The sequence below is a fragment of the Spermophilus citellus genome (assembly GCF_964194105.1).
Source record: "Spermophilus citellus genome assembly, chromosome: 3".
NCBI classification, from domain to species: domain Eukaryota; kingdom Metazoa; phylum Chordata; class Mammalia; order Rodentia; family Sciuridae; genus Spermophilus; species Spermophilus citellus.
In genome coordinates this window covers 50,339,962-50,362,303 of record NC_138184.1, presented here as the reverse complement: position 1 = coordinate 50,362,303, position 22,342 = coordinate 50,339,962, and the positions used below count along the sequence as shown (strand labels likewise).

Here is a 22,342-nt window from a genome sequence, read left to right as displayed (position 1 = left end):
GTGGGATTTTGAAATGGCCCCAGAAAGTCAGCTCTGTAACCAGGGATGAGCATGCTGACCAGGAGGCAGAGATACCCCTAGACCACAAACCCAAGTCCTCAGATACAACTGGCCACAGATACTGACATAGGTCACCAGCAGGGAAGTAGCTGGTATCTTGAGGAGGGGGGAAAGATCCCCAGGCTGGCCTTTTGAATTGCCTGGAAGGACACATGACTCAGGAAGGTCTTCTGGCTGTGGGGACGGCATGTGCAAGTCCATAGAGACTTGAAAATGAGGTATAGAGTGGCCAGAATGGGAGTTGAACAGGGCAGAGCCAGGGTGTGGGGAGCCCTGAATGCCAGGCCAAGGTCTGGGCTGAGGTCCCAGGGCAGTGGGAACCAAGGGGGTTCCACATAGTGGGAAGATTGGCTAGGAAAGGGACCAGGGTGGTGACAGCTGGGAGAGTGTGCCGGATAAGGAGAGCAGTGAGGAATAGCAGAGCCCTGGGGAGTCTGAGGAGGAGAGTTCGTGGGCAGTGGTTGGTCTGTGTAGGGTGAAGGAAGGGTGGAGGAGGAGTCCTGGCCAGAGAATGAGGTGCCAGTCCTGGGGAGGAGCAGAGTTGGGGAGCCTCCCCTGCTGTGGCACTCAGGCATGAACTGAGAGCCCAGCCGTGGTTCTTCTCTCAGGAAGAGCTGGGCACATGGGGGCTGGGACAAGATTCCTGGTGGAGGTCTTTGGAAGGGAGTTTCTAGCCCTTTCTTCCCCTACCTCCTGTTCCTCTTGCTGAGCCCACTTCCTGGGTTGTGAAACCCTGTGGACTCCTTGATTTGGTTCTGTCTGGAAAGGCCAGGCTGTTCTGTCGAGCCTGCGCCTTTGGCCTTTCCCAACAGCCAGGGCCTGCTCTGTTCTTGCCTGCTGGCCATACTACCTCTCACTCTGAACCCCCTCCCTGACTCTGACCAGGCCTTTGACTGCTCTTCCTGCTTTCATTCATCCCTCAAGGCCTACATAAGAGCTAGGGCTGCGTCCCTAGGAGGGCCTCACTTTGCTATCACCTGCCATCCAGTCTGGCTTGACAGGCAGTGGTACCCTCCATGCACAGAAGGCAGGGACAGGCCCAAGGTAGGTGGGAGAGGGCTGCATGAGGTGGCATGGGGGCATCCCCTGCTCCTCACCAGGGGCTGCAGCTGATCTCTCTCATGAGCCTGTTGACACCTTCTCCCAACAGCTGAACCAAGATGCCTCTTCTCTAGTTCCAACCCCAGTTTACTGTCTGTTCATTGGGCACCATCTTGCACCCTGTGAGGCAGAACTGTTCAGGAAGGAAGGGCTGGCAGGGAAGAGACCAAGCTGGGTCTGGGAGCTGAGGGATCCTCAATGCAGGACCTTGGCTGTAGTTTCCCTCTGTACAATGAGGAGATGAGCATATTGGTCTCAGCTTGGTGAGTTTTATTTTTTATCTTTGACAAAGTTGTTTCAAACAAGTTACCCGTAATGTAGAAGAGTTAGAAAATGCATTCTGGGTTCCTATTGGAACCCCAGTTTCTTTGCTGGTGCATGTGTGGAATTGCAGCCCACATACTGTTCTGTTGGGGTCTACCTACAGCAAGGTCACTGGTCACCTTGAGGCTGGCCTTGCCTACTACCCTGGACTGGCTGAAAACAGGTTTCTGTTTGCTCTTGGAGGAGGCAACCTGCCTACTTGGGCCTGGTCTAGCTATTGCCTTTCCTTATCTCCAGGCTGTTGCTTTAGGGCAGAGTGGGGAGCAGGGCCAGTTCCTCAAGTTATGGCAAGTGGAGGCCTGGAGATGAAGAGTAGGGAGGGCTGAATATGAATAGACTGGTTGAACACAGGGTCCTAGACCCTTACCTCCATTTGTCTCTTCTTCCCCAAATGGTATACTGGAAAGAACATGAGATGCAACATTAGGCACACCTGGGTCTAAACCTTTAGCTGTGTTACCTTAGGCAAATCAGTTAGCTTTTCTGAGCCTTGATTTCTTCATATGTAAAATACTCACCTTCTGGAGCTACATAGAGATAAAGTGAGCTAATGCAGTTACAAGACCAATCCAGCAGCACACTGTTAGCTTCAGAAAAGGACAACCCTTCATAGAAGTGGGGAGTTGAGATTCACACCTACACTGACTCCTTTTTTTTTTTTTTTTTTTTTTTTTGGAATTAGGGATTGAACCAAAGGATGCTTAATCACTGAGCCACATCCCCAGCCCATTTTATTTTATTTTATTTTTTGATACTGAGGATTAAATCCAGGGATGCTTAACCACTGGGCCACATTCCCAGCAACCCCCCACCCCATTTTTTTTTTTTTTTTTTTTGAGACAGGATCTTGCTGAGTTGTTTAGGGCTGCATTAAGTTGCTAAGGCTGGCTTTGAACTCTCGATCCTCCTGCCTCAGCCTCCTGAGCTGCTGGGATTATGGGTATACGCCCTGACACTCCGCTAGACTGATGCTTGAGTCCAGTGCTCTCTGCTTCCCAGAGCTGCCTCTGTTGTGGGCTTGCGAAGCTAGAACAGAGGCTAGGAGCCCACCCAGTGGGGAGAGAGGCCTGGTCCTCCTGTGACACTGTGTGGGGTCCAGCTCCTGCCACGCCTCTGGCCCTGCAGAGTTGTGAGGAATCTGGGGCTGAGCTGGTGGCCTTTTTTTGGGCCTGTGGGCCTGGGCCTATTTGCATGGAGGTTATAAATAGTGGGCACACCTTGCTTCTGTGCTGCTGCCTCGCCCCTCACCTTCCCGCCACAGCTCAGACACCTCGAGGTAGGTGAGTAATTCACACTCCATTGTGCAGAGGGGCACCTGTGGCCCAGAGAGGCCCTGGACCTCTCTCAGGATCACACAGTAATGGAAGCAGATGCCAGCTCATGGTGACTGTCTCCTTCCTGGGGTCTGGAGATTCCAGTTTAGGGCTGAGGGAATGGGAACATTGGGCCAGGCCTTTGACCTGGTTTTAGTCGTAGCAAGTTGGGGCTACAGGCTCTGGCCCTAAGGTTACTACTGAGAAGCCCCATGGCAGCCCACCAAGACCATGGATCCCCTGTGCTTGTGCACTGTGGCCTAGCTACACAGTTTTAGGGCTGGGGCCGCAGCCCGCTGTGGTTGTGGTTTTCCCTCAGTGGCTTCTGTGAGCAGCAACTGCTCAGATTGTGAGCCCGAGGGCAGGTTTAGGGCAGCCCGCAGAACAGGGTAGGGGGCCAGTCCTGGCTCTGCTTCACCCTCTCTGACACCCTCTTCTCCTCCATATAGTCCTGGTCACATAGCTCCTGCTGGCCAAGCTGGGGGCAAGGGGAGCCATGGAGCCTACAGGCCATCAGGACCAGGCCTCAGGGGAAGGTGGTAGGGAGGAGGAGTTGACCAGCAGGTGTGCTGAGTGCCTGGCGCCCCAGGATGAGTTGCCAAATGTTTCTACAGACTTGGTTTCCTTGTTGAGCAGTGGGGACAGAGCCAGGACCATCTCCCCAGGCTGGTGGGCAGGCAGAAGCCTTCATTGGGGGGAGTGACTGCATTTTGTAGCTTGGAAAGGGAGGTGCATGGATGACGGATGGGTGCTCCCAAGTGCAAGGGGGTGATATGATGAGAGGACCCCCTCGCTGGGGCCTTTCAGGTTGGTGTTGATCCTCATCAGCATGATGACCCTTGAACTAAGGGACTATTCCTCATCTGGAAGATGGGGGGAGGGGAGACTTGTACAGTCCTGCAGCCAAGGCAGCATTGATATTGTGGTGTCGCATCCAGCCAGACTGACTGTGATTTTGCCACCTGGTCAGCCCTCAGCCCGTCTCCCAGGAGCCAAGGCCACAGCATCTTTTTCCTTCATTTTTTCTGCCCTCCTGTCACTCAGCCCTCCCTCATCCTCTCACTACCCCAGAAAGCTGCTCACTACCCCAGCTCTGTCTCCAGGTTGTCCTTGTGAGGGGCAAGGCTGAGCTGTGTCTCTTAGTGTGTAGACGCAGGCCTGTGGCCAGTGTGTGCTGTGCAGGGATCTTTCTTATCACCTGAGACCCCAGGCAGCATTCATCTGGATGCTCGATGCCTTGGACCTCAGGGCTAGGCAAAGCAGCCCAGGGGAAAGATACCCTTTTTGCCTGGGGGTTTGGGACACACACCCAGACTCCTACACATGGGCACTAGGCCAGGCCCATGCAGCTTCTTTTCACTCTTACCAGTAACTACTCCTACCCCGTGCCAGCCACTCCCATGGCCTCACAGGCACATGCATTTCTCTGGCTACATAAGTCACATTTGTGCATACCCATCGCACCCACATGTACACTCACGTCCCCCAACACACACATGCTCACATGTGCTCCAGCTATGGGATGAACCCCTAGCAGGCCACTGCTGGCTCCCCCTCCCCACCTGCCAAGAGGTTGTGTGCAGCTGGCCTGGGACCTGGTACTCTCAGGCCAGAGGCTTTGAGGCCTTGGCTTCTTATTCCCACTGAATAGGAGCCAGAGCAGGGGATGTGGTCGGATCTGCCTCACCAGGTTCCTTCGCTCTGCTCTGGCAGCTGGCCCCAGAGGACTGGCCGGGCACATTGGGCTGGGCTGCAGGCTGAGGTCAATGTTTCCTGTGAGCTCATCTGGGCTGGGAGCTCCCAGCAGACCTGGCCACTATGCTGGCTGCCTTGTGCAGGAGCTGGAGGGGGCTGTTTGGGGGTTGGGCAGCTGCTGCATGAACGCATGCATATGCAGGTAATGTTCAGGGTGGAATGAGCATGAATGAGCATTCGTTCAACTATGGTTATGGAGCACCCGGACGTGGGGCCTGGGCCAAGAGCCAGTGTCCATATAGGAGTATGAGTGTGCACCTGTGGCCTTCCACATGAATGTCCTCCACAAATGGCAACCCAGGAGGACCCTGAGAATCAACCTCCTGTAATGATCCTTGACTGAGGAATAGTGAAGAAAGAGGACAGTGTGGAAACTGGCATTACAGTCAATATTAAAATACAACCAGGCACCATGGTGCACGCCTGTAATCCCAGCAGCTCGGGAGACTGAGGCAGGAAAATCGTGAGTTCAGAGTCAGCCTCAACAACTTAGCAAAGCCCTAAGAAACTCAGTGAGATCCTGTCTCTAAATAAAATATTAGAAAGGGCTGGGCACGTGGCTCAGTGGTTCAGTGCCCCTGGGTTTAATCCCTGGTACCCAAAAAAAGAAAAAAGAAAAAATTAAAATATAGTTTTACATTTGGGGAAAAAAAATTTCATTTTGAAAGTGCAGGCAGCGGGAGGCATGTGACGCCAAGGGGTGAGTTCAGAAGGGTCAAGTACACTGATGTGGGCAGAGCCTCTGACTGCCCTGGTCCTGGAACAAAGTAGGTGCTAAGTTAGTGGAACCCCTGCTTTTAGTTGTGGCTAAACCTCAGAGTTTCATTTTTCAGTGGGGGTGCTCACTTGGCCCCATTTGTCTGCCTGGGTAGTTATGAGCAAAATCAGAGCCAAGAAGGGCTGCCAGGGGCAGGGTGAGAGGAGGTGCTCTCTTGTTCCTCTTGCTGGATGATTGCTGGCACTGAGATGCAGGAGCCCAGTGATTGGCTACTGACAGAGGCACTGACTGAGTAACCCCAAATGAATGCTTCAGAGGTCACAGACTCAGATGCCTCCAAGGTGCAGGTTTTGGAGAGCAGTGAAGACAGTGTCCCTGGCCTGGTGTCACTTGATAAAGAGGCAGCCATCCAGAGGCTACTGTCCAGTTGACCTAGTGGCACACATCTTCCAGTTTTACCAGGGGTGCCTCAAGTCCAGACATACATAAAACATCCCCATGTTTACCATTGGCAACTAGGACTAGTGCATTTTCCACACCATGTGGGCCAAGTCCAAAGGAGTGGGAGCCCCGGGGGCAGTAGGTACCTGAGCATGTCCTGGGGCTGTCCCAGTGCTGCCTGGCTTCATCAGCCCTCTACATCCAACCCTGCTGCAGGCCCCACCATGGCACCGTTCCTGCGCATCGCCTTCAACTCCTACGAGCTGGGCTCCCTGCAGGTTGAGGATGAGGCTAACCAGCCCTTCTGTGCCGTGAAGATGAAGGAGGCTCTCAGCACAGGTAGGGCCGAAGCCCAGACCCTGGGGTGGCAGTGTGAGGCTCAGCAGGAGGGGCCAGGAGCCTTACTTTGTTCTGTGGAACCTCTAAGGTGTCTTCTCTTCCTTGTTCTTATCTCCCTGCCCAGCTATGGATGCAGGAAAGCTGAGGCCACAGGGTCTCAAGGCTTGGCTAAATTGAACCCCACCAGGCCTTGGAGTTTCTGGCTTTATTGGTTGTTCCACCTAACCGTTTCCACGTGTCCATCTGAGGACCCTGTCATGCTCCAGGACCGTCCAAGTCCTTCCCTCATGGGGTTCACAGTTAGGTGGGGAGCTGGACATATCACCAGGCAATGAGTCCTGTGGAGAGGAAAGCCACAGAGGGCACCACCATGGCCTAGGCTTAGGAGGACTTCCTGGAGGAGGAGGCATACTTCCTACCAGTCCCTTGTGCTTCTGCTCACCTCTAAGACCCAGCTGACTGTCCATTCCTCCAGGAAGCCTTCCCTGACCCTTAGGCTGGGTCAGGCCACTTGACCATGGATGGCCTTAGAACCACTGGCCTTGCCTTCTTTAATTTCGTCACAGCTGTGACTTAAGTGGTTACTCGAGGAATGCCTTGGTTTGTGTCTCTGCCCTGGACTGGGGCTCCAGGAGGACAGGCCCCAGGTTTGACTTTTCTTTCTGCCATGTTCCTCACCTCCCGTGCTGTGGCTGGCACTTGGCAACTCTCAGCAGGGGTTCACTGAGGGAAGGGGACACTTCAGTGAAGCTGGAGCAAAAGGGTCACAGGAGGGGAAATAGCAAGAGCAAAGCCCTAGAGGTGGACCCTGCTAGGGACAGTTCAGTGTTATGGGGCATTCTATGGAGTCACAGCAGATCCTGGGGACAGGAGAGGCAGGCAGGGTGAAGACTGGGGAGGGTGGGACACAGGGTCCTTGCTGACCTTACCTGCCTGACCCCATTGCAGAACGAGGGAAGACGCTGGTGCAGAAGAAGCCGACCATGTATCCTGAGTGGAAGACCACGTTTGATGCTCACATCTACGAGGGCCGCGTCATCCAGATTGTGCTGATGCGGGCAGCTGAGGACCCAGTGTCGGAGGTGACCGTGGGCGTGTCGGTGCTGGCCGAACGCTGCAAGAAGAACAACGGCAAGGCTGAGTTCTGGGTGAGGGGCTTGTGTGTGTGGGACCCACTGAGGTCTGCTGTGGGGGAGCCCAGCTGCCAGTGCAGATCTGCTACCAATGCAGCTCGGGCTCCAGTTCCTGGCTCCAGGTCCCCAGCTTCTCTGAGCCTCTCTTTCCACTTCTGTGAAGGAGGAGCTGCTTAAAGTTCTTACCTCAGGGTCTGTTGTTAGATGAAACGAGCATCTGATGGTCAAGGGCTTCTGGATGTCAAGAACCTGACACATAGTTGGGCATGGTGGCCCACAGCTGGGCATGGTGGCGCACACCTATAATCCCAGTGGCTCGGGAGGCTGAGGCAGGAGGATTGGGAGTTCAAAGCCAGCCTTAGCAAAAGTGAGGTGCTAAGCAACTCAGTGAGATGCCGTCTCTAAATAAAATATAAAATAGGGCTCAAGATGTGGCTCAGTGGTCAAGTGCTCCTGAATTCAACCCCCAGTACCAAAAAAAAAAAAAAAAAGAACCTGACACATACTGGGTACTAAAGGCAGTCATCCTCATTGTTGTGACTATTTTTTTCCCTTTTAATTTTGAAAAGGCAGGATATGCACATAGTGAAACATTTCAAACTCTGTGAAAGGGTGTGTACCTTCCCCAAAACCAGGCCACAGGCTCCTTCTCAGAGGCACCCATTGTTCCAGTTCTTTTTGGAATCCTTGCAGATATACCAGGCCTAGGCAGGCATGGTGGGGGGTTCCTCCTGATCGGCAGCAGAAAGGAGGTGGGACAAGGGGAAGGCTGAGGTCACCACTCACTCACCTGCCGAAACTGGGACTCAGTGCAGGCCTGTGGTCACATGGCCACATGCAGCTGTGCTCGTGTTCTGGGTACTGGTGCTGGAAGAAACCCCCCTGGGTTACACATGGACTCCTACAACTCAGATCTCTCCACTGGAAAGGCCTTGTGACCATTGGAGGCCCTGATCAGCCTCCAGTGAGAAATGAAGGGGTCAAGATAAGAGAGAGGCTGATACAGGGTCTGTACTGACCCTTGGCCAATCAAGCAGGGACAGAGGGGCCTCTGGCTATGTGCTCTCCCCACTCCCCTAAGGGAGGATGTCCCTTACCAGGTCTGGGTCCTGGGGGGAGGTGAGGAAATAGAGGCTCAGGTCCTGTCCTCCAGATTGTCCAGTCCATGAAGATCCCTGTGCCAGAGAGAACCAGTGTGGGTGTGGTAGGCTGAGTATGTCTGTGTCTCTGCATGGCATGTGGGGTAGCAAGCCTCCATTCTAAGCTCCTCGCTGTGGACAGCAGTGGGTGAGGGTGGGGAGTTTCCTTTCCCACTCTGTTCCCAGGCTCTGTGGTCTGGCTGGGTGTGGGCTGGATCCTTTCACTTCCCCAAATGTAATAATACCCCTGGGTGCAGGCTGGGGCGGGGCTTGGGGTGGGGCCCTGCCCACACTGGGCAGACAGGTGTCTGATTAGGTTTTAGGGGGCTCCCTTGGCCTCAGGGAGGCCAAGGAACCCCAGCCATGGTGGCAGGTTCTGAGAGTCTGATCTGGCCCAGGCCCGCCTCACTGAGCTTAATGGCCCCTCCTCTTACCCCCACAGCTGGACCTACAGCCCCAGGCCAAAGTGTTGATGTCTGTGCAGTATTTCCTGGAGGACGGAGGTAAGACCATCCATCCTTCGGGACTAAGGACAGGGCTTACCTGCCGGGCAGAGGCCAGAGCCAGCACTAAGGCCCAGGGAAGCAGCCCCCTCAGCAGTCCCATCTAGGATCAATCTAGAAGGGACTGCAGGAGCGCTACCCCTCCTGGACACTGGGGCTGACTTCATCACTCTGTGACCCCCAGATTGCAAGCAGTCTATGCGTAGTGAGGACGAGGCCAAGTTTCCAACAATGAACCGCCGTGGAGCCATCAAGCAGGCCAAGATCCACTACATCAAAAATCATGAGTTCATCGCCATCTTCTTTAGGCAGCCCACCTTCTGTTCTGTGTGCAGGGACTTTGTTTGGTGAGGGCTGGGTACCTGCGGGGAGTGGTGCAGAGTAGGGGATGCCCAACCCCAGCGTTCCCTGCATTCACCCTGCTGGTTTACTTTTAGGGGCCTCAACAAGCAAGGCTACAAATGCAGGCGTAAGTACCTCCGCAGCCTAGTTTGTACATGAGAGAGTGTGCTTACCCGTGGGTCCCCAGGTCCAGGTGGTGTGTGTGAGTGTGTACCTGCCAGGACTCTCCCGTCAGACTATGTGTGCAGCTGTAATAGCCATGTTTAGTGAGCACCAGGGCTGGCTTGCTGCAGCTCATCAAAGCCAGTCCTGTTCATACCTTCCCCGCTCTGTGCTTGGGACATCAGGGCAGTAGACTAAAATAGTATTACACAAAAATCAGGCGAGACCACTTATCAGGGCCCTTTCCCCACAAAAGGGTGGTTCTGAGGCCTTTGCTGGTGCCCCTGGCTGTGGGCTTCCCATGGATATGAGTATCTCTGGTGCACAGGTGCGTGCGCACCTTTCCCTGAATGTGCGTCTTTCCCTGTATGCACTGAGCTCTGCAGCTGGGGTTATGAGCAACAGGCTGATCTACTACTAGCTGTAGGGCCTCGGGCAAGTTACTTGACCTCTCTGTGCTTTAGCTTCCTTATCCACAAATTAGAGCTAATAGTGTGAAGATCCAGTAGGTAAAATATGTAAAGCTGTATTCTAAGTCCCTGGCACAGGGTAAGCATTCAGTCTAAGTCCATTGTCATGGTTGCTCATGCTTTGGATATATATGTTGGGGCCTGTCTCAGTGCACATGAGAGTGCATGCTTAGGAACAGTATGCTGTCCTGTGACATAGAAGAGGGAAAGAGGGCTCTCTTGTCCCTCTCGTCCCCCTGTTTGCATTCCCCTCTCACTTCTTCCCACCCTCCTGCCTACCAGGTCCATGAGCCTTCCCTAATTTCTATAGATGGGCCTGTCTCCCCTGCCCCACCCTCTCCTGGCCCTTCCTGCATAGGCTGGTGGGAGGAGGGAAAAATGGAGCCTTGGGCCCTAGGCCTCTGTGGGGTGAGGGTGTGGGAGGTCAGGGAGAAGGCTGGCTTTGTGTAGAGGGTTGGACCAGGCTGGCAGACGCTGGCTTACGACTGTCCGGCCTGGTTCCTTCCCCTCCTCCTCCTGGGCCTGTGCCTCTTCAAGAATGCAATGCTGCCATCCACAAGAAATGTATTGACAAGATCATTGGCCGGTGCACCGGCACTGCCGCCAACAGCCGGGACACTATAGTGAGCCGGGGCAGGGAATGGAGGGTTGGGGGCTTGGGGGACTTGGGTGGGTGGGAGGGATCTGGGCCCTCCGCACCCTTCCCTGTGGGATTTATCCTGCCTCTCCATTTTTCTTAGTCTTTCTTTGTACTCCACCTTGGCTCCTTGGGCCTCTGATTTCCCAGCCTCCCAGTGGAGCCCTCGTAGGCATCTTGGAATGCACTGGGTTGGGGGAGAGGGAAACATTGAGGAAGGGGCTGGAGCTGGCAGCTCAATGGTGATGCTCTCTTCCCTCCAGTTCCAGAAAGAACGCTTCAACATTGACATGCCGCACCGGTTCAAGGTCAACAACTATATGAGCCCCACTTTCTGTGACCATTGTGGCAGCCTGCTGTGGGGGCTGGTGAAACAAGGATTGAAATGTGAAGGTGCGTACCACTCAGCTCCCCGTGCTGCCCACCTGGACCCCGAGAACCCCAGCTATCTTGTGCAGCCTTCACCCCCTTACCCTGAGATGGGGCCTTAAGGTCAAAGGAATCCCATCTGTGTACACCTCATTTGGGAATTTCATATGGGTGAGCCTCAGTGGCCTCTCCCCACTGGCCTGACTGGCACTGCTATTTACCTGTTTGTGACCACCAGACAGATTGCTCTGTCTATCTGAGCTGGATCCTCAAGTGTAAAATGGGGAGTGGGGTGCAGGCAGGAGGAATAGGACCCAGAGACTCTCTGAGAAGGTCAGGTGTCTGGAAGGCATTTAGCCAAGATCTGCTGTGTACTAGCAGGTACTCGGTGACCAAATGTGTCCCCCAGACCTCCCCTCATCTCCAGAGTAAAAACTAGAAGGAGTAAAACAGCTCATCTCAGTTGTCCCAGACAATCTTTAAAGCATTTAGGTCCCTTCCTGGGGATGTAGCTCAGGGGTAGAGTACTTGTCTATCTTCTCCTTTTTCTGTATTTTTTTTTCTTAAATCATGAAATATTTGAAATGTTCAAATACAGATATTTTCCCTCCTAAAGACAGGAAGCCTAGCAGACCCCACCAAAGCCCTTTCTCCTGCTTCCTCCTCTACCCCTTCCTACCCTTGGTTGAACCCCCAAGACTTATGGCTCTGCTTCGTCTTCACCCCAGACTGTGGCATGAACGTGCACCATAAATGCCGGGAGAAGGTAGCCAACCTCTGTGGTATCAACCAGAAGCTCTTAGCTGAAGCCTTGAACCAAGTCAGCCAGGTGGGCAAGTGCTGTGGGACTCTGGGACCCTGGTCACAGAGGGTAGTCTGAATTGGCAGCAGTTTTGGGGAACCCCAGTGGTCAGTGAATCACTTCTGGAAGATCTGATTCAAGAATTTAGGCAGCAGAGCTGGGCATAGTGATGTACTCCTGTAATCCCAGTTGCTTGGGAGCCTGAGGGAAGAGGATTGCAAATTCGGGGCCAGCCTCAGCAACTTGGTGTGGCCCTAAGCAATTTAAGGGCTGGGGATGTGGCTCAGTGGTAAAGAACCCTTGGGTTCAATCTCTAGGAAGGAAGGGAGAGAAAATGAATGAATCAATCAATTATTAAGACAGTTTTTTTGTTTTTTTTTTTTTTTCCTGAGGGTGAATCTGGGAAACTGCAGGGTTAGAACACTGTGAATTAAGATTATGTGTGTATGGCTCAAGGATGCCACCGCAAAACTTTAAAGGAAAATTCTAGAATCAGTAAAAAAAAAAGACAGTTGTAAAATGTATCGAGTAACTGTTAGGAAGGTGGAGTTTAATTTACAAAGCTTCTCTTTGTGATCAGTGCCTTCCTGACCTCTGAGGCTTCCCCGTGCTGCTGGGAGAGTAAGAAAGGGATGGGGAGACATACTTGTGCATGCACACACCACTGGGGTGTTCTGGACCCTGCTTCTTCTGTCTTCCTTGGTGTTGAGGGAGAGGTATGGTTGAGTGCTCTCTCTCTAGAAGTTCTGACAGTGTTCTGACTGCTTGGCCCTCTGCTTCTGCCCCCTCCTCAGAGATCCTCCAAGAAGCTGGATTCTGAATCTCCGGAGCCTGTTGGGATATATCAGGGTTTCGAGAAGAAGCCAGGAGTCTCTGGGGATGATGCCCCAGGTGAAACTGAACCCAATCCCCCCCTTAAAGTTCCCACCTTCCAACAGGGAAAAGAAACGGGTGTACCCTCCCTCCCATTACCGAGTGAGTTCTAGAAAAAGGTGTAGCCTATTGGGGAGCCAGGCCTCTTCCCTTCCAGTATTCCTTACTTAACCCATCCTGGATCCCAGGGAAGGGGACTATTCCAGACCAAGATCTTACAGGCACCATCTCTCAAGCAGACAACAGTGAGACGTATGGCAAAATCTGGGAGGGAAGCTCCAGGTGCCGTATCGAGAACTTCACTTTCCACAAGATCCTGGGCAAAGGCAGCTTTGGGAAGGTAAGTCCTGGGCAGCCCAAGACATATGGGCTCAGGAGTCCAGGGCCACCTGCCTCCCAAACTACCCTGGCTTCTTTCTGGCTGGGCATCTATGGGTGGCCTGTGCCCAGTCCCATCATGCTCATTATCCGCCCCCCCCCCTCACCCCGCAGGTGCTACTTGCAGAGCTAAAGGGCAAAGGACAGTTCTTTGCCATCAAGGCCCTCAAGAAGGACGTGGTTCTGATCGATGATGACGTGGAGTGCACCATGGTGGAGAAGCGAGTGCTGGCGCTCGCGGGGGAGAATCCCTTCCTCACCCACCTCTTTTGCACCTTTCAGACCAAGGTGCCTGGCCTTCCACCCATCATTGCCCAAGTGCTACAGCCCGCTTAGACTCCCCGACAGCCGGGCCTCACCTTCCTTCTAGATCGCTTAAGGCAGGGCCATGTCTTCCCTGCTCACACCTCCCAGGGCTGGGTTGCCCCCCTCAGTCCAGAACCTGTTCTCTCTACTTTCTTGCTGTCCTGCCTCTGATTCTGCCCCCTCCCCAGAGATCCTCCAAGAAGCTGGACTCAGAATCTCCGGAGCCTGTTGGGACATACCAGGGTTTCGAGAAGAAGTCAGGAGTCTCTGGGGATGATGCCTCAGGTGAAACTGAGCCCAATCCCACCTTTAAAGTTCCCACCCTCTGCCCCACCCCAGGACCACCTGTTCTTTGTGATGGAGTTCCTCAGCGGGGGAGATCTGATGTATCACATCCAGGATAAAGGTCGCTTTGAACTCTACCGGGCCACGTACGTAGACAGTCCTGTGGTGGGGCAGGGACATTGGCTCAGAGGGCATTGCCACTTTGGCCTGCTTTCCGGCTTTCCTCTCCCTGGAGAAGCCAGCCAGACTAGAGCTGGAGCTGGGGAGCCCTGGGGATGGCCTGGGCTGTCCACATGTGGGAAGCACTGGTGTGGAGTGCGTTCTGGCTGAGGGAACAGCACAAACATGCCAGGTCCTGTCCCCTTCTTGGGTTTCAGCCAGAGCAGCCTCATAGATAGTGGTCCTGCCCAACTCCAGATCCTGGAGTGTGGTCCCTAAACTAGCATGGTGACCCTTTCTCCATTTGCATGCCCCCCACCCCACTGACCGTATGCATGTGTGTGCACATGTGTATATCGTGTACCTCGTACTCTGTGACAGAATCGGTTTATTTGGAGCTTTCCCTTCAAAATTTTGTGCTTGGGCTGCCAGCCCTCGCTTGCCTGATCTGATACAAGATGTGCTTGATCAGGTCCAGGTTGTCTATGAGTTATTTACAGCATTTCCTGCCCCTGAGGGTGGGAGGGAGGGCCCAAGGAGAAGCGGACTGTGGGTAAGAATTCTGGAACACTGTCTCTCTTGCCCAGGTTTTATGCAGCTGAGATAATCTGTGGACTACAGTTTCTACACCATAAAGGGATCATTTACAGGTGCAGAGGTGGGGCCGTGGGGGGCTCTTTAGAGGGGTGGCATATCCTTGCTTCAAAGAGGCCTGGCCCAGTCACAGTTTCATTGCTGCGTGGAGTGAGCCTTTAGCTGAGTATTTGCCTAAACCCCCATTCCAGTGCTAGAATTCTTATGGCCCCTCAGCTGAAGCTGGCACAGCTCCAGGACCTGGGAACTCTCTGCCTATCCTTGGTGCCATTAATAGGCACAGTGTCTTTTTTTCTTGGACCCATTAGTCTCTTGCTGAAGCCCCATCTGGGCAATCTAAGCTTCCACCCATTGGAACTGGTTCCACAGGGACTGGTTCCATAAATTCTTGTGCAATCAATTATAGTCACATCCTATGATGGAATGTTCTATGCCCATCAAAAAAGCAGAGATATGGAGGATCATGAATTCGAAGATAGCCTCAGCAACTTAGCAAGGCCCTAGCAACTCAGTGAGACCCTGTCTCTAAATAAAATATAAAAAAGGGCTGGGGATGGGGCTCAGTAGTTCAGCTCCCCTGTATTCAATCCCCAGTACAAAAGAAAAAGAAAAAACAGAGGCCATGCTCTATACACTGATGTGGGGTAACGCCCAGCTATGTTGTCAAATAGAAAACCAACCCATGGTACTGTGTGTTTCAAATAGTAGCATTTGGTTTTATTTTATTTATTTTATTTTTAGTTGTAGTTGGACATGATACAATTTATTTATTTATTTATTTATTTTTATGTGGTGCTGAGGATCGAACCCAGTGCCTCACTCATGCTAAGCAAGTGCTCCACCACTGACCCCAGAATTCAGTTTTTCAAAGGTGGGGGTTAGGTGCACAGTGCTCTTGTCCATGCCTAGAATTGCTCCAGGGAGAAAGGTGGAGCTTAGTGGAAGATAAACTTTGAAATGTTTAGTGTTTGCTTCTTTGTGCATCAATTATCTACTCAAATATCTAAAGACATAAAAATGGTTGTGGTTCCTGAGCTGGGGTTCACATCTCTTACCAGTTAGATGACCCAGCGCAAGTGATAACCCCCTCTTTCGAGCCTCATTTTGGCTCCGGGGAGTAGGATCGCTTGTGTCCAGCATTTAGTGCACAGTAGGTGCCTTATCAGGAGCACTGGGGTGTAGCATCTCTTTCCTTTTCTGCTTCCCATTTGCTTCCTCATTCTTTTATACTCTTTGGGAAAGTCCTGGACTTATTGGGCCCCAAATGGGCTCATTGTGGGAAGTCTTAGGGAGGAGAGGAATTGGCCCCTGATGACACACTGTCCTGCCCTTCCTCTTCAGGGACCTCAAGTTGGACAATGTGATGCTAGACCGGCATGGCCATATCAAGATTGCCGACTTTGGGATGTGCAAAGAGAACATATTTGGGGAGAACCTAGCCAGCACCTTCTGTGGCACCCCAGACTACATCGCCCCTGAGGTGAGTGGATACCTTTCCGCCCCCGGTCCAGTCAGATACCTTGCCTCAGCAGGGTGAGGCCCGGGAAGGCTCCCTGAGGGTGAAGGGGCCTAGCCAGGGCACATGCTCAGGGTCCCGTCTGCATTGGTACCTTGTCCTTGACCACTACTTCCCCCCAGATCCTGCAGGGCCTGAAGTACACATTCTCTGTGGACTGGTGGTCCTTTGGGGTCCTCCTCTACGAAATGCTGATTGGTCAGTCCCCCTTCCATGGTGATGATGAGGACGAACTCTTCGAGTCCATACGTTTGGACACACCGCATTATCCCCGTTGGATCACCAAAGAGTCCAAGGACATCCTGGAGAAGGTGGGGGCTGAGCCGGGCCTGGCAGACATTGGCTGTAGGAAGGCAGCACCTTCCTGGCTCTGGAACAGCATATTGGGGGTCTTGCTCTCTCACCAGGTTCCCAGGAGCTCCTGTCTGAGTCCCATGCGTGGAATCAGCCTGGCATGGTGACTATAGGCTCAGGGTCAGGATATAGACAGACCTGAACCAAACTCTGGCTCTGCCTGTGACTAGCTGGTGACCATGGGCAGGTCACTTAACCCTCCTCTCTGATTCTGTCTCCTTATCTGCAAAATGGGGTTGAGAGAACCTACCTCACAGAGTTATTGGGAAGTAAATAGAAACCTAGGATACTAACAGTCAATAAATGGCACTGCTTTTACTCATAAGGCCCACCTTCAGAGTCCTAGATGCTCCAGACCAGGACCTGTTGTCTCAGGCACCCAGAAGTAGCTTCCCTCCACCCCAGAGTTCCCTGGGTTACATCACTATGCTGAGCCAGGCCCGCCCTGGCATCCCCAGGGCCTGCTGGCAATTTGTTAAAGCTCCATTTTCTTGAGAATACTAACCAGGGCCCCTGCTGGGTTGCAGTTATTTGAAAGGGACCCACCCAAGAGGCTGGGAATGACAGGAAACATCAGACTCCACCCCTTCTTCAAGACCATCAACTGGACTATGCTGGAGAAGAGGAAGGTGGAGCCGCCCTTCAGGCCCAAAGTGGTATGTGATTCCATCCCTACGCTGCCTGCCATCTGGGTGGGCTCCTTCTCCTTTGCATGCCTCCCTCCTGCATCATTCAACACACTCTCCTCTTGTCCGTTTTTCCAGCAAACCTTCTTCCCTGTTCTCCCCTGGGACACTTAGCCACAGCCTCTGCACTTCTGTTCTCATCCCCTTTCCTTGCTCAATCATTCAACAAACATTGGGGACTCTGGATCCCACTGCCTTTTAATATACTTTTTAGCACTTGCTGTGAGCAGGGGACTATACTTTGAGTATCAGAGTTAAGGCCTCATTCCCTCTCTTTATCCATCCATCCAACCAACACATTTTCCAGTAAATTTTGGAAATGCTAAGTCCTGCTGGTACAGAGCACAGGGTTGGGTTGTACCACCATGCAGACAGTCTCAGAGCTGGAGGAGCCCAGCTCTGAGACTTGCACACTGATGATAATCTGTGACATAAGAGTCTGATAATTACTTGCTGGGAGCATTGGCGCAGGCCTATAATCCCAGTGATTTAGGGAGGCTGAAGCAGGAAGATCACAAGTTCAGAGCCAGCCTCAGCAACTTAGTGAGGCCCTAAGCAACTCAGTGAGACCCTGTTTCTAAATAAAATACAAAAAAAAAAAAAAAAAAAAAAAAAAAAACAGCTGGGGATGTGGCTCAGTGGTTAAATGCCCCCTGAATTCAATCCCTGGTACCAAAAAAAAAAAAAAAATGTGTATGATAGATATTACTGACCATTATGATCAGTTGTTATTGGGAGGATCTGTCGAAGGAGCTCTGAGTACAGGAAATGAGGTGGTCTGAAAGGTCCCCTTGAAAGAAGTGGTATGTGAGTGGTCTAGGGAGAGAAGGCCTGGCTGAAGGCAGCTGGAGGCCTTCAAAGTGGAGTGGAGGATGGTTTGAACCAGGCTCACAATCTACAGAAGCTTCTAGGGACCAGCATTGTCAGCAGAGGCAGGTTGGGGCCACTTAGAAGTTGGGACTCTGTGGCCCTTCTATGATCACAGATCCCACTCTTTTTCTCCCTTGCTTTCCCTTTCCGCTAGGACCTACTGTTCCCACTGGGCATCCTCAAAAACATGGCCTACATCTGTGCTTTGAGGCTGCAGAACACTTCCTGTAGCAGGGATCTCAAACTCAGAGGCCTCCTGAGCTGGGCAGAGAGCTAACAGGCTGACCCAGCTCTGAGGAAAGCACACAGCCTTCTCTCAGGCTCTCACTTCTGATAGAGGTTGATTTCTTCCTCTACACTGAGAAACATATAAGGGAGATGTGATGATAAGCAACACCTGCCCATGGAAGATGGCGAGCTTGCTATCCAAGAGTGGTCCTGTCCTGTGAGGCTGGGAGTGTAGCTCAGTGGTAAAGCACTCTTGCAGGCTAGACAAGTAAAAATAAAGATCTGGTTCCAATTCTTGTCCTACTACTCTCTGGCCACATTGGCAAAGCTCTAGTTTTTCTGAGCCTATTTCCTTATCAGCAAGCAAAATGGTAGCACCTCTCAGGACTGTGGTGCAAAATAAATAAGATAGCATAAGGAGCCGGGCTCGGTGGTGCACACCTGTGATCCCAGCAAATCGAAAGGCTGAAGTAGAAAGATCTCAAGTTCGAGGCCAACCTCAGGAATTTAGGGAGGCCCTAAGCAACTTAGTGAGACCCTGACTCAAAAATAAAAAAATAAAAATGGCTAAGGATATAGCTCAGTGGTAGAAAGCCCCTAGGTTTAATCCTCAGTAAGCCCTGCCCACCCTCCAACAAAAAAAGACAATATAGGAAGTGGGCCCAGGGCTGCACTAATCTGCCAGTTTTCAAAAGAAGCCAGAAATCTGGATTATTTACTTATTTATTCATTTTTGCACCAGGGATTGAACCCAGGGGCACTTTACCACTGAGCCACATCCTTTTTAAAATATTTAGAGACAAGGTCTTGCTGAATTGTTTAGAGCCTCTCCAAGTTGCTGAGGCTGACTTTGAACTTGAGATCCTCCTGCTTCAGCCTCCAAAGCTGCTGGGATTACAGACACACACCACCCTGCCTGGCCAAAATCTGGATTTTTATGTTGCATTGTCCACTTTGAAAATATTAGCTCAAATCCTATCAAAAAGCTAGTGCTAGGGGCTGGAGATGTAGGTCAGTCGTAGAGTCCTTTCATATATGAGATTCTATGTTCCATCCCCAGCACCATTAAAAAAGGAAGAAAAACAAAACCCAATGAAAACAACAACAACAAAAAACCCCAAATGAATGTACCTTCCAGTTCAGTTTGGCCTGAGGGCCCCCAGCTGAGACCTCTTTATTTTAATCATCTCATATTCTTAGGGGTGGGAAATCTGCCAAATTTTCCTATAAAAAGCTTGATAGTAAACATGTTGAGCTTTGCAGACTCAAAGTAGCCATAGACATTTGTACGTCAACAAATGGCCATAGTTGCATATACATAAAACTTAACTTTATGGGCACTGAAACTTGAATTTTAGTTTTACATCATGCACTATTATTCTTTTTATTTTTCAACCATTTAAAAATACAAGAGGGCTGGGGTTGTGGCTCAGTGGTAGAGTGCTCGCCTGGCATGTGCGAGGCCCTGGGTTCGATCTTCAGCACTACATATAAATAAAGGTATCGTGTGCAACTACAACTAAAAAACAAATAAATATTTTAAAAAACAAATAAAGAGCCGAGCTGGGGTCATAGCTTGGTGGTAGAGTGCTTACCTAGCATGTGTGAGGCACTGGGGATGATTCTCAGCACTGTATCTAAATAAATAAATAAAATAAAGGTCCGTTGCAATTAAAAAAAAATTTAAATGTAAAAGCTGTTAGCTTTTGGGCCCTACAAAAACAAGTAGCAACCAATGAGATCTGACCTATAGGCTACACGTAGCTTATAGGCCCCTATTCAGGAGGATGTCCACCTGTCCTTACCCTGGCCCAGACCTATCTGCTTGCTTTCCTTATCCCCTTAGGGAGACAGCATGCACCTGTGGTGGGGGCTGCACTCAGGCTGCTGGGAGAGGCCCCCTTTCCTGTTCTGCATAAGGACTGCACTGGTCTGGCCTGACCCAGCCCAACAGGGATGCCAGGCCTGGATACCTGGAGCCCTTAACCCTTTAGGTCCCACTCACCCATCTCTTGCCCTCTGCTTATAGAAGCACCCAGGAGACTACAGCAACTTCGACTTGGAGTTCCTGAAGGAGAAGCCGCGCCTCTCCTTTAGTGACAAGAACCTCATCGACTCCATGGACCAGACAGCATTCGCCGGCTTCTCCTTTGTAAACCCCAGATTTGAGCACCTCTTGGAAAACTGAGGCTCCCAGACAGGCCCTCCACCCCCCTGGGCAGAGCAGGCTAGCCCACCCTCATCTGCACCTGCCGCTGCCCCTGGTAAGCAGCAGTGTGATTGTCGTGACTTCTGCTGCTGCCCTCTTTTCCCCAGAGGGGCTCGGCTCCTGCTGGCTGGGCTCTTATGGTACTTCCTCTGTGAACTGTGTGTGAATTTGCTTTTCCTCTGCCCTCAGAGGGAAATTGTAAATCCTGTGTTTCATTACTTGAATGTAGTTATCTATTGAAAATATATATATTATATATATATATGCATATATATAATAGGCTGTATATATTGCTCAGTAGAGAGAAAGCATGTGGGACTGGCAATGTATTGATCTTTTTAATATATATATATATATATATGTATGACCAAAAGGAAAAAAAAAAAAAAACAAGCTGTTTGAACCACCAGGTTCTTTTATTTGCGTGTCTAAATAAACACTGAATGGCACCAACCTGGCTATGGGGACATGTTTGTCCCAGAAGGCTGGTAGTAGCTGCTTTCACTTCTGGAAGCCCTATCCCAGAAGTTAACTGAACTGTTAGCTTCAGATGCAGAGCCCCATGCAAATGTGTTTTTATTTATGCGTTTCCTCTGGCCCTACAGCCTTGGGCCTAAAACAGAGGCTTTTCTGGGTGGCTGCAGGAGCCCCGGATGTCTCTGTGGGGTGATGGGAGGAGGTGGGTCCACCTGGAGAGTGGGGGCCAATCTGGAAATGAAGAGAAATGGAGGCCAGGCCCAGAACGTGAACAAAAGCTTAGATCTCAGGGTGTAGCTTTGTGGTACAGCACTTGCCTAATATGCTCAAGGCCTTGGATCTGATCCCCAGCATAGAAAATGATTTAAAAAAATAATTTAAAAAAAGGCTTAACCAGGTATAGTGGCACACGCCTATAATCCCACTGACTCAGGAGACTGAGGCAGGAGGATCAAAGTTTGAGGCCAACCTGGATAACTTAACTAAGACCCTGTTTCAAAAGGGGTAGGTGGAACCAGACATAGTGGTACATGCCTATAATCCCATTGACCAGGGAGGCTGAGACAGGAGGATTGCAGGTTCAAAGCCAGCCTCAGCAACTTGGCAAGGCCCTGAGCAATTTAGCGAAAACCTGTTTCTAAATCAAAAATAAGAAAGGGGGGCAGGGGATATAGCTCAGTTGGTAGGGTGCTTTGCCTCTTATGCATAAGGCCCTGGGTTCAATCCCCAGAACCCCCCCACCCCCGCCACATACACACACACAAAATAAATAAATAAAGGGCTGGGGATGTGGCTCAGTGGTTAAGTGCTCCTGGGTTCAATCCCTGTTACAAAAAAGGAATAGGCAGTGTGTGTGAGGGGATAAAGAACCCCTGAATTCAATCTCCAATATAGGAGGAAGAAAAGAAAGGCTTGGAGGTTGGCCCTAGACTAGGCAAGAGAACCAGGAAGAGGAAGGAAACGGCTCAGCTTTCAGGTACACCTGGATTTAAACCCCAGAGTAGCCAAAAGACAGGGGAATGTTAATCTATTTCTCAGAAGCCCTTGCCTACCTGGGGAAGGGGAAGGCAGGGTGGGAGAGGAAGGTAAGAAAATGCAGAGGCTGGGTGTGGTGTTGCATGCCTACAATCCCAGCAGTTTAGAGGCTGAGGCAGGAGGACTGCAAGTTCAAAGCCAGCCTCAGCAATTGAGCAAAGCCCACAGCAACTCAATGAGACCCTATCTCTAAATAAAATACAAAATAGGGCTGGGGATGTGGCTCAGTGGCCAAGAGCCCTGAGTTCAATCCCTGGTACAAAAGCAAAAAAAAAAAAAAAGGAAGAAAGAAAATGCAGAGTACCTAGGCCAGGCCGAGAGCTGTGCTCCAGAGTGCTGGTTGCCCAGGTGAATGAACCTGGCTCCAAGAGACAAAATGGACTGCAGCCATTTTTGTCCTGGCTCTCCAGGGCCTTCCCCTCTGCCTCTCCCTTCTTCTCGCTACTGCTCCCACCCTGCTCTCTGGGGCACAGGTCTTTGGCAGGGCCCTTTGTCCCAGGAGGTAGGCGAGGCTTGCTCAGTGCCTGATTGGCTGATCCTAGCAGCCCAGCAGTTGACTGCCAGCAAGTTCATTCTTCTGGGATGAGGTACAAGTTTCCACAGCTGGAGAGGACTGGATCTGGGCCAGGGCTGGTAAGGGGAGGGGGCTGCAGGGATAGAAGCTGAACTTCCCTTCCCTACCCCCCTGCTATGCCTGTGTTGGGCCACCTGGGCACCCAGAATAGCAATGAAAACCCCACAAATGACGTTCAGCCCCTTGGGAG

General features: G+C 51.6%; 1 protein-coding gene across 5 annotated transcripts in view; it reads left to right on the top strand.

The window, feature by feature from the left end:
• Nucleotides 1–20,502, top strand: part of PRKCD (protein kinase C delta) — a 30,837-nt gene extending 10,335 nt beyond the window's left edge. For 2 of the 5 annotated variants that reach the window (XM_081283758.1, XM_081283755.1), the window contains 17 exons: nucleotides 5,929–6,051; nucleotides 7,000–7,199; nucleotides 8,766–8,826; nucleotides 9,011–9,173; nucleotides 9,264–9,295; nucleotides 10,338–10,423; nucleotides 10,701–10,830; nucleotides 11,535–11,635; nucleotides 12,403–12,583; nucleotides 12,670–12,821; nucleotides 12,974–13,147; nucleotides 13,505–13,596; nucleotides 14,197–14,259; nucleotides 15,545–15,683; nucleotides 15,842–16,030; nucleotides 16,601–16,729; nucleotides 19,887–20,502. In XM_081283758.1, the coding sequence (XP_081139884.1) occupies nucleotides 5,937–6,051; nucleotides 7,000–7,199; nucleotides 8,766–8,826; nucleotides 9,011–9,173; nucleotides 9,264–9,295; nucleotides 10,338–10,423; nucleotides 10,701–10,830; nucleotides 11,535–11,635; nucleotides 12,403–12,583; nucleotides 12,670–12,821; nucleotides 12,974–13,147; nucleotides 13,505–13,596; nucleotides 14,197–14,259; nucleotides 15,545–15,683; nucleotides 15,842–16,030; nucleotides 16,601–16,729; nucleotides 19,887–20,045 (2,166 nt within the window). In that variant the 5' untranslated portion in view covers nucleotides 5,929–5,936 and the 3' untranslated portion in view covers nucleotides 20,046–20,502. The remainder of the gene's footprint in view (nucleotides 1–5,928; nucleotides 6,052–6,999; nucleotides 7,200–8,765; nucleotides 8,827–9,010; nucleotides 9,174–9,263; nucleotides 9,296–10,337; nucleotides 10,424–10,700; nucleotides 10,831–11,534; nucleotides 11,636–12,402; nucleotides 12,584–12,669; nucleotides 12,822–12,973; nucleotides 13,148–13,504; nucleotides 13,597–14,196; nucleotides 14,260–15,544; nucleotides 15,684–15,841; nucleotides 16,031–16,600; nucleotides 16,730–19,886) is intronic. The other 3 variants (XM_081283759.1, XM_081283757.1, XM_081283756.1) reach the window with 2 other exon arrangements.
• Nucleotides 20,503–22,342: the final 1,840 nt, after the last annotated feature.